The 11,409-nt window shown below is 44.9% G+C and overlaps 1 protein-coding gene across 1 annotated transcript; it reads right to left on the reverse strand.

Moving 5' to 3' along the window:
- Window positions 1-7: 7 nt before the first annotated feature.
- LOC113017673 (uncharacterized) lies at window positions 8-1,234 on the reverse strand (the record flags this gene model as incomplete). Its single annotated transcript, XM_026160801.1, has 2 exons — window positions 812-1,234; window positions 8-357 (listed from the first exon to the last, which is right to left on the reverse strand). Coding segments are annotated over exons 1-2 (771 nt in total), but the record flags the coding sequence as incomplete, so codon positions are not given.
- Window positions 1,235-11,409: the final 10,175 nt, after the last annotated feature.

The following is an 11,409-nucleotide window of genomic DNA, read 5'->3' on the forward strand; positions in this document are numbered from 1 at the left end:
CTTCCACCAATGCCATCGTGCGCAGCTGCCACTGCGTCCAGTGATACCAGGTGTCGCCTTTCCCCTTCAGTTGGACCGCTGTCGCCGTCCGAGCCGATACCTCATATGGACCAGTCCAGCGGGGCTCCTTCCACTTTCGTTTGATGACTCTCAGCCACACTGTTTTCGCGTCCGGGACCTCTCCTTCTCCTGTGGGCCCTTTACAAGCCGCCTGTTTCGTGAAACTGGACACTAGCGCCTTTAGCTCGTTCCAGTAGTCTGCGTGGGACCGGTTCCCCTTTTTGTCCCGTTCACCCGAGCCCACCGTCCAAGGTGCCGGAAACTGTCTCCCGGTTTGCAGCTCGTATGGTGTAAAACCTGTGGATTGATTAACAGAACATCTTATGGTCATCAACGCAACCGGCAGGGCTGCGACCCAATTTAGCCCTGTTTGCGGGCAGATTTTTGCCAATTTGTTTTTCAAATTTAGGTTCATTCTTTCTACTTTCCCCTGAGACTGAGGATGATAGACCGTTCCAAATTTATGCTGGACGCCCAACATTTTTTCTACTTTTTCCAAATCTTGATTTTTAAATGGGTTCCATTATCTGATCTAATTCTTTTCGGGAACCCATGACGGGGAATGTAATGATTGATTAAACACTTAATGACAGTCTTAGCATCCTCCTTTTTGTAGCCCAGGCCTCTGGCCAGCCGGTCAAAGCGTCAACACACACTAGCAAATATCTTACACCGCCCGGCCCGGAATCAATCATATCAGTGAAATCAATAACAATCTCCTCTCCCGGCCTCTCAGGGGGCCGAAACTTACCCACTTCCGGTTTTACTGCTGGCTTAGGATTGTGTGCCCCACAGATTAAGCACATCCTGGCCTTCTCCCTTATCATTCCTCGCAGCTCAGGATGCCACCAATGACACAAATTTCTTTCCATCTGGGCTCTCCCCACGTGGGCAAGTCCGTGGGCTTCATCCACCTTCTGTTCTGCCATTTTGGCTGTCAGCACGGGGCGCCCGTCTGGCCCCCTCCACAAATGTCCATCCTGCCAGGCTCCTTTGTTTTTCCACACCCCCTTTTCCTCTGGGGATGCCTCCTCCTGGGCCCGTTTAACTTCCTCAATCAGGTCAACAGGTATCTCTTCTTCTGATGTTACCTGTATCATTTGTCTCTGTCCTTTGTAGCCTGCGGCCTCCTTTGCGGCTTCGTCTGCTCTCTGGTTTCCTTTTTCCACCATACTGGTTCTTGGGAGTGAGCTTTGCATTTTATAATGCTCACCTCCTCTGGGTCAGCCAAGGCCTTTTCCAGTTCCTCCATTTCATGTTTGTGGGAAATAGGTGCATTGGTTGCTGTTCTGAATCCTGCTCTTTTCCACTGAGGCAGCTCCACATGCGCTGCTCCAAACGCATATGCCGAATCGGTGTAGATGTTCACTCTCCTGTTCTTGGCTAGTCTCAAAGCTCGAGCTAAGGCTATCACTTCAGCTCTCTGGGCCGACTGCTTTCCCTCAATCCTTCCTGACTCTCTGACCTGATAATCTCCTTCTACTCTGCAGACCACCGCATACCCTGCTTTCAGTCCTCCTTCGTCTCGGTGGCAACATCCATCGGTGAACCAGTCCTCAGCTCCCGGTAAGGGTTCGGCCTTCAGGTCCTCTCTAATCTTTTCCTCGATCTGTGCTCTTTTGGCGCAGTCATGTGGTTCCCCTACACCCATTAAATCTGCCATGTTAATTCCTTCATGTGTGAATGTCAAATTTGGGGCCTCTAAGACTTTGCTCAGTCTCTGTTGTGCCCGTGGTGACATACAAAATGCTTGTGAATTTACGTATGCCACTATGCTATGTGTAGTGAGTATTTTTAGTGGGTGTTCTCTCACTACATGTGCTGTTTTTTGGATAATTCTAGCGACCCCTGCTGCATGTTGTGTACATGTAGGATGCTTTGCTTCTGTTGGATGTAGTTTTACACTAACATACATGAGCACTTCTCTACCCCCCCCCCCTTTTTTCTGAAACAACACTCCATTTACAATTGAGTTTGTTTCAGAAACATCTAAATAGAATGGCTCATCATAATTGGGTGTGGCTAAATCTGAGGCCCTCGACAAATCCTGTTTTACCCTAATAAATGCGGCTTCAGCTTCAGGCGTCCAAGGCAACTCAGCCTTAAAGTTTCGAACACCAACTTGCTTCATTAGGCCCCTTAAAGGGGCAGTTTTGCCTGCATAATCCGGAATGAACTGCCTGCTGTAACCTGTTAAACCAAGAAAAGAAAGCATTTCTCTCACAGTTCGCGGTTTTGGGTGTGTCAAAATTTGGTCTCTGTGTGTGTTCATCAAACCCACTGATTTGTGTGCGATTACCCGGCCCAAAAAGGTCACTTCAGGGCGAACTAACTGCAGCTTGTCTTTACTTACTTTAAAGCCACATTCCGCCAACCTATTCAACACAACGAACGATGCCGCTGTACAATCCGCTGCTGACGGGGCTGCAATGAGAAGATCATCAACATATTGTATTAATGTACAATCATTAGGCAATTACATGACGACAGGGCTTCTTTAAGCACCTGATTGAAAATGCCTGGAGAAAGTGCAAAGCCTTGTGGCAAACGTGTGTATCTGAGTTGTTGGCCTCTGTATGTGAATGAAAAAATGTCTCTGAGTGACTCATGCAGAGGAAGACAAAAGAATGCATTTGCCAGGTCAATGCACGTGAACCACTTTTGGTCACATGTGATAGCTGATAAAGCCGTGTACGGATTTGGTACCGGTGCAGTAGTAGAGAGCAATATTTCATTAATGGCTCTCAAATCATGTGCCATACGGTATTTTCCTGTTCCATGTTTCTCCACTGGTAGAATTGGTGTGTTCCACAGTGAGTGAGAGGGCTCTAACACCCCGGCCCTTAGCAGGCCTTCTATTGTTTCTGTAATTCCTGCCTCTGCTTCAGGTTTGTGTTTATACTGTGGTCTATCGATTGGTGTGTGTGACTTGAGCTGGAACAAGACAGGAGGACACTTAGCTAGGCCAACATCCGTGGGCCCTTTTGACCATAGACTGTCAGGCAGATTCGACAGTCCAGCAACTGCGTGAGGATGATCTACACACTCCTCACCATGTGTTTTTGAAATTTCTTTATGTTCCAAAATCACTGTATCCTCACAGGCACAAGTTATGCGATAGGTTTTACAATTTGGAGCATAAGATAAGTTAGGAATTTGGGTTCTTTGCCACCCTGTGTCGTCCAGTGCTCGCCTGACCATTGGACCTAGATCACCTGCACCATGACCTTGGTGGACCGCCAATGTAATGTGAGGGGTTGAATTTTCTTCCACATTGTACCAAGGCCGTTGTTCATCAGTTAATTTCACAGCCGCGGCTACACCTTCTGGTCCGATGTAGATGTCATGTGTTTGCACATTCCACGTCTGACCTTCAAGATCAGATTGAAATAATTCACGATAGGTGTCGTCATTCTCTTTATCATAAAACAGGGTAACGTGGTAAGGGTCGCGCGGAGGGGAGTAAACTGCCAAGCTCATTATCCAGGGTCTCCACAGCTGAAATTGCCTCAGAACATCCTCTTTCACTAGTCTCCCCCAGTAGATATTGACTTTTGCTCTTTCACAGTCTTGAAGCAGATATTGAGTCTTTGAACTTGTTCCCAGGCGCGGAAAATGCTGGCCCCCTGGCAAAGTCACAGATAATCCATCTGCTGAACATGTGATTGTGGCGCCCAACTTCACGAGCAGGTCCCTGCCCATAAGATTTACTGGCGCTTGCGATGACACCACATAGTTGTGTTTCAAAGTCTGCTTGCCCAGCTTTGTCAAAGCTGGGTCAGTCACTGGCAGAGTGATCGGGATCCCGGAAAAACCCACCACGTTCACTGTGTGGCAGGACAACGTTGCACTGTCTGGTGCTGCTCTCAAGGTTGAATATGTTGCTCCAGTGTCTACTAAGAAGGGCAATTCTGTCCCTTCTACAGTCATTGACAGCATGGGATCTGCCATTACCATACTGTTTGGTCCCTCCGGGTCCCTTCAGTACTGGTCCTCCCTCCAGTCAGCCACTGGATACTGCGCGGCTGGTGCTGCACTCGGGTTTGGGGCCTGATATGCTCCCCTAGAGCCATCTCTTGCTCTCGGAGCTCCACGTGCCTGGGATTGGTAGCCTCTTCTTTGATAGTTCTGACGACGTCCTGGGCAATATTTGCTCCAATGACCCTCTGCTCCACATCTCCAACAGACATTCCAAGGCACACTGCTGAGATTCCCCGTGTCACGAGCTCTTTGTACTCCCCCCGCTGAGCCACCACGCCCTCTGTACGATCCACCGGTTCCCCAATTCCCTGTGGGTTGGTTCTGCCTTGGTGCATTGGCGGGCCATCCGTCATTAGTGCAGGGACCCGGGCCACTATCTGGCCATTCAGGCCCAGGACCAGGCTGGGTCGCAACTATCATAATTTTTTCTGTTTTTTCTTTTTCCTCTTTTTTCTTTTCGCTGGCTTTGTTTCTGGCCTCCACCAACTGTAGTTTGAGTAGAGACGCTTGTGCCTCCTCCAACTCTTTTTTCTGCTTGTTCGCCCTGTCCTGCTCCAGCTGCAAACGATGTGAGACGTGTCTTTCCCACTGCACCGAATCTGCTACGGCAAAATCTGGGTTTTTCTGTAGATCTTCTGTGACCTGGTTTGGCAGCCCTGCCAGCACCGCTGAGCGAAACCACGCCCGATGCTCACCTTCTCTACCCGGATGGGTACCTGTTTCTAACAACCACTGATCTCTGGCTTTTTCTAAAAACTCTCTAGGTGTGTTTTGGGGGTCCCAAATTATTTTAGGTATGGCTCCTGTATTAGGGGTTGGGTACTTTTCACGGACTGCGTCAGACAAAGCACATTGCACTTCATGATAAGGCAAATCATTTGCATGGCGAGTTGTGCGAGCTATAGCCTCTACATCTGCTAGCCCACCACCGAGCATACACCGCGCAGAAATGGCGCGAAAATCGCCAATCGCAAGCTCCTCTCCTTCTGTTAGTCTGCCTAATTCACGCAACCACCTTGCTCCGCCCCCAGTTATAGGTGGAAGCTGTTTAACCAATGCCTCCAAATCTCTTACTTTGTATGCGCGGTACACTGGTTCATTTTTTGCACCAGCCACTAAAGGCAAATTATAATGAGTACCCGCAGCTTTCTCTGCTTTGGGCACAGTTTTACACTGTCCCAATTTTCCCTTGCCTTTTGAACTCTTAAAAATAGGCCTTCTCTGTCCCTGCTCTTTTTTCACCTGTCTTGACCTAAGATTCCTGGCTATACTTGGCTCTGACGCGACTCCTCCTCTGTCGTTATCTTCATCATCTTCTTCCTCCTCTGTGGTAGATGAATCTTTGTCGCTCTCCTCTTCTGCCATGCTTTTGGTCATTTTGTCCTTTACGGTCTTCAGTGTATTTAATACTTCCAATAGCCCTTGCGGGGCTTCAAGCATTCGTCCGAATACTTCTCCTGCCCATGTGTCTGACTTGGCCATTGCTTTGGAGTGTTTTGACCTGGTTTGGGCCTGCTCTTCTCTTGCTGGTGTTGGCAGTCCGATGAAAGCCGGTTGTGCCATCCTTTCCACCGGTGAAATCATTTCCTCGTTTGTTGGGGTCCAATCCGCTTCTCCAGTCTGGTCTGGCAGGCTTTCTCTTGATGCTTCGGCTTTCGGCCTGTCTCCTCCTTCATGTGAACAAGAAGGCAAAGGCAAGCCTTCCTCTGCGGCTGATGTTATCTCTTTCCCTTCCCCATTCAGGGACTGACATTTAACTGTCATAGGCCCTTCATTATGAAACACCCGTGGTGCTCTGGTGTATTCAACATCAGCTACTCCTCCCACAACCACTGCCGTCTGTCCATCGGGGCCTTGAACTTGTCCTCCTCTGAGGGTCATTACAGGCATGACATATTGTCGTCCTACGGCATTAGATGTTAACGTGGCCCAAGGAAGAATCTCTGCTGTGTGATACTTGTTAGCATCTCCTGGTTTTGGAATCCAGTTCTTCATTTGGTTTTCCAGCTTCTTATTTTGGTCTTTCAGTTGTTTCAAAGCCTCCATTATGCTTTCCATATCTTCTGTTTCAGCTGTGTCATCCTCCTCCATCCAGGAAGATGCTCCATTCCACAAGAACATCCACTTGCAACACTTTGCATGAGTTTGCTGTAGTTTCTTGATTTGTTGTTTAATCTTCCAGTTAATTGAACGTTTCTCTGCCTCGGTTTGCAGTTGTTCCAGTTGCTGCTCACATCTCTCTCCTTCTATTTTGAGCACAAGACTTAGGGCTATTTTGTCATCCAGCCCTCTCTGTTGGGAAGCAATAAGCTTGTTTAGCTCAGCTTCCATTGCTTTGCATTCCTTCTCAGCTAACTTTGATGATCCAGGGGAAGCTAAGCGAATAGCTCTTTTTAACTGTTCCTGCTGCTCCTTCAGAGGCTTATAGCCTCTGTGCCCAGTAGGTGTCGTGTTCGGGCCGTCAGCCATTATCCTAGAACACAAGCTTACCTCCCTTTTTTGTGACGTTATACGGCTCCTCCTTCTGGATCACTCCGCAATGTCTGCCTGTTAGCTTTCAGAATTACTTTCGCTCCTCCAAGGGTCACTGTCTCCTTGTGATCTGCTTGGTAAGACACACAGCCAACGCAGTGTGTCAAGACTTAACCAAGCCTCTTTCAATATTCACTTTTAATAACTACTTTTCACTCTGTAACATAAATGTTATAAACTCATACACACTGCATGTTAACTTTGGGGCACAAAACAATAACACAGCTCAAATGCATTCACACAGCCTTAAATTTTTCACAGAAAATTGCTCCAAAGCAATATCATGTTTGCTCACAAACTAACAAATTCATGCTCAGTCATCTCCTTTAAGCCTTGAAATAAAAATAGGCAACGTTGTATATAGGCATTTAGCTCATGCAGCTCAATCACGGACCACACTGTCATCTCATAAGGTGAAACACCTTCCTCAGTCACTATGTGACATTTACAGGTCACCTCCAGTCGACCCTCTTCCTCTGCAATTTGTATGTTACAGGTTGCAAAATAAAGCACAGGCATGTTTGCTTATTCTATTTAAACAACGATTTAACAATATTAAATGGGACTGTTTAGTGCATGGGACACAATATAATCATTTATTGTTGAAGGGACAAATGTCAAAGGGGTTCTAACAGGTCCACTTTATTGCGTGCTCATAAATTATTGTTATCTGGGTCACTCACCCAATATGGTTTATTGTTTGAAATTATTAATTATGTCACGCTTATTAGTGGCTCATATTTATTTACGGCCTATGTTTGAACTTGACAACAAAGGCAGAGCATCATTTCATCCTTTCAGGGTGAAACACTCCACTTTCTCTGTGTCATGGCAGCTCAAAAAACTTCATGAACTTTACTTATTTAAAGATATGGCTTAAAATCAGTTGTGTTATCAGTATAAAATATTTAAGATTTAATTAAATTGTTTTCAATTGACTTACAGCAGCTTACTCTGATCTAGGAACACTCTCTTATGCTCCTCAAAAACTGAAGTTACTCAGTCTTAAATGCTTTTTACATTACATAAATCAACAAACAAGTGAGTTCATAAAGCACATATTCACAACAATAAATCAAAAGCCATTTATATTGTTATAACATCAAAACCAGCAACTTCTTTACAGGCTTTCAGCAATAAAAGGCCTTCTGCTTCTAAGGCTCACACACACTCTGGGCAGGAAGTGAAAAGCTCCGTTCTCCTCCCAGCCACACGCTCATTTGCATGTTCACACCGTCTAAAAATAGCTCTCAGCGCTGCAGCTGCGCTCTCATCACCCACAGTGTCACACAAAGCTCAGACAAAACTCTATTTTATATCACAAAGACGTCTTATATTTACAACCACTGACAGGCCTGACAGATTCAGCACCTAACAAATTTCGACAAATTTAAATTAACGGGTCCAACCGAAGAAAGCTTCACTTTTTTGTAATCAATTAACCAGTATCTGTTTCCTCCAGAACAGCCTATGGCCTGATTTCTAAAATCCCTAACTCAATTTAACTTTGTCCAAACAAGCACATGACACCGTTTTAAACGATGAGGAGTCTCGGTAACTCCTAGCTTATTTCGGGATGCCCTGTACCCCACAGTTAAACCAAAACTGAACTACCCCTGTTCGCCGACAGGTCAAGACCGCGCGTCCACGGCCAGGAGGGAGCGTAACCTCCGGGCTATGTGCTTCTTAGCATCTTCCAGTGCCGTCCTATAACAATTTTCACCTAAACAATTTTGACAAATTTTAACACATCAATTAAACAGTATCTGTTACCTCCAGAACAGTTTCTGACCTAATTTGTAAAACTATTAAACAGTATCTGTTACCTCCAGAACAGTTTCTGTCCTAATTTCCCTACCAAACTACCTGAGCCTTCAGCTCAATATCCAGGGACTCAAACCCAACATTATTACTTTCATATTTCTTCAACTTCCGGTTTTACTCTTAAACAACTTTAACTGCATAACACACGGTGATTCTCATCAAAATCAAAACAGACACTCACCAGCAACGTCAGTGAGCAAACTTTTAATTTAATGCAGCCCAATTTGGCACAATTTGGGAATCAACTCAACAGGCAGTGCCTTACCTTTAGAAGCACCCGCGGAGCTCACTCACATCAGATCCCTGGTCCGTGCCTGTCCGCTCGACAACCTCAGACCGTCCACACCTCGCACGTCCACCCCAATACCACAGGACGAGCCCCCAAAATGTTATGGTTCAAAAATATTGGAGATGGACACCAGAGGAAAAACCCACAATAACAACACTGGTCCGGTCGGTTTGAGTCAAACGATGATTTAATGATCACACACGTGGGAGATGGACACTGTATGCAGACAGTCTCAGATCTCATCTCAAAAAACACATCACCATAGTTTTATGAAATCAGGGTATTAGAACGCCCCCTCATGCGTAGTGACAGGTGTAATACAATCAATGTTGACAATTTTATTTAACACAAAGAATAACATTGTCTCCTTCCCGAGGGCAGACGCTAACTGCCCCCCTTCTCCTGGAACCGTTTGTACCCTGCTGAGACACAACATGGCAGCTACAAGGACTCTTTCATTTATTAAGACCATCAGTGTGTATTGCTCTAAATCAAGTATATAATATTAAATGAATATTGCTGGATCAGCTACTTCTACTTAAAACATATTAAAACATGACTAAGCACAAAATCACCAAGAATGACATCTTATAAGTGCTGTGTAAGCGCGTGCGGCCTTCCAAGCTCAAAGCCTTTGCCCTCCATAGATCAGCCAGACTCGCACTGGCTGTAGCTTTTAACCTTTAATTACCTTGAGCACAACTCTAAAATGAGCAACAAACTGCAATGTGTATGGAATGATCATGGTTACATCTGCAATGGAAAATCATGTTATTATTCTGGTACCTGTAAAAAAGATCAAACTAAAGTTATCACCATCACTGTAATGCAAAGAATAATGTAAGATCAAAAACTTCAATTTATGCTTAATGCAAAGCTGGTTATATACTTCTAATGAACTAATAATGGCATATTAAAATATTAAATGATAATGAGAAAAACATCCCCTCCTTATTCTACAACACTGAACTCAGGTAACATTTGTTATTAGAGGAGGTCAAAAAGTGTGTCAGTGAGAAATATCCATCAAAAGCATGATTTACACTAGCTGCAGCTCACAGTCAGCAACTCATCAGTTTTGTTGTTCAAACCAAACAAGAATTTTTCACATCATGTTGTCCTGCAGGAACTCACCAGATCACCTCTCCAGCACTTTGATCCCAAGACAGGAATACAATATGCAGAGTTAGTTTAATTGATTGGAATGCAGCTGTCATCTTCAGAGTGTTTCATTTGATAAAGTTAATAACGAGAAATCAAGTGGTCAGAGCTATCATGGTGATATTCAGGGTCAGATTCTGTGCTAGTGCAAAACCTTCTTTTGGCCTGAAAAAGCTGCTGTGGGGTTTACAACAGAGGAGCAATTGAAAGCCTGCAGGTCAAATTAACGTCCGGATGCATTTGCAAAAATGTTTCATGTGAGTGGAAAGTTCTCTGGGTGATCCAACAGTGCGTTAGTTGATATACAAACATTTCAGTAATTGGCTTTCAAGTGTCACCCAAACATGAGGAGGCCAGTGATGGAGCCAGTGACGGTTTAACAAAAATAATACAGTGTGAGTGCAGGTTTACATGTTTCTCTCTGAGAAAAAGAGAAGTCGATGTGTTTCTATTAGTGTGAAATCCTTTTTAGAAATTAGGCACTGTGTGAGGTCATTTAGTAAGAGTCAGTGAATCTTTCACAGTTGTAAAAAACATAAAAAGAAACAACATAATTAACGTATGTTTTTCTCCGAGGGTGGTGGGGTAGAGGACTTCATGTGTGGGTGACTGAGAATGTCCATTTTATTAGATATGTTGTTGTAACTGTTTCAAAGTCAGTAATGCATGAATCTTCAATGATTTTTATTCCTTAAAAGAGGACTGTGTACAGTGTCCATTTGTGTCTGTCTCCACGTTGGGTGATTGTGGAGTATTTGAATATGTGTGCATGAGGGTGGGAATGCCCGTTGGTGGCTGCGTGCGCCTGTTCGACTGTGTCTGTATGTCAGGTCGGGTCTTACACTCCACCTCTCTGGGAACATCTCAGGCCCTTCAAGGTATGGAGGCATATCTCGATTTACCACACTCCTTGCCGTTGCCTGATGCCCTCAGGCGTCGGTATGTTCAACACGTTCTAACTCCCAACTCGTCAAACGTGTGACGCATGGTCAGGCCCCCTCTGCTGCACATATGGACGCGCAGGGTACCCCCCTCGCGTCGGGAATTGACATGAAAGGTCCTCCGATTGAAGAGATTGCCGCGGAAGTGGCTTTTGTCGGTATATTTAGACATTTTCCAAATCACATTGTAATGACCTATACTGAACACAATAAATTATATAATGCAGGCAACTATCTGAGAGAAAATTACTGCAGATAAAACTAATTACAGGCTGTTATTTGTGTATCGGTTCTTGCATTGACGGAGTGAGCGATGTATGCTGGGTAATGGCACAGCTAGCGATTGGGTGAATTTATTGCACCGGTTTTATAAACTGTTCTACAATCCTTTTGATATTTGGAAATCTGTCGATCATTCGGCTACAGCTGTAAGATATCTTCTCCAACTCCTCTGAATACATGCAGTCATTTTACCGTCTGCTTTGGCTAATCACGCTCTTACGTATTAAATTAAATTAAATGCCTAATAAAAAAGCTGTTCTTTTTTTATTAGGCAAAAACATTTTCGGCAAAAAAACATTATGCAAAAACATTTTCGGTGCTGTTAAGGAATTCACAGCG

Source organism: Astatotilapia calliptera, unplaced genomic scaffold, assembly GCF_900246225.1.
Source record: "Astatotilapia calliptera unplaced genomic scaffold, fAstCal1.2 U_scaffold_18, whole genome shotgun sequence".
Lineage (NCBI taxonomy): Eukaryota > Metazoa > Chordata > Actinopteri > Cichliformes > Cichlidae > Astatotilapia > Astatotilapia calliptera.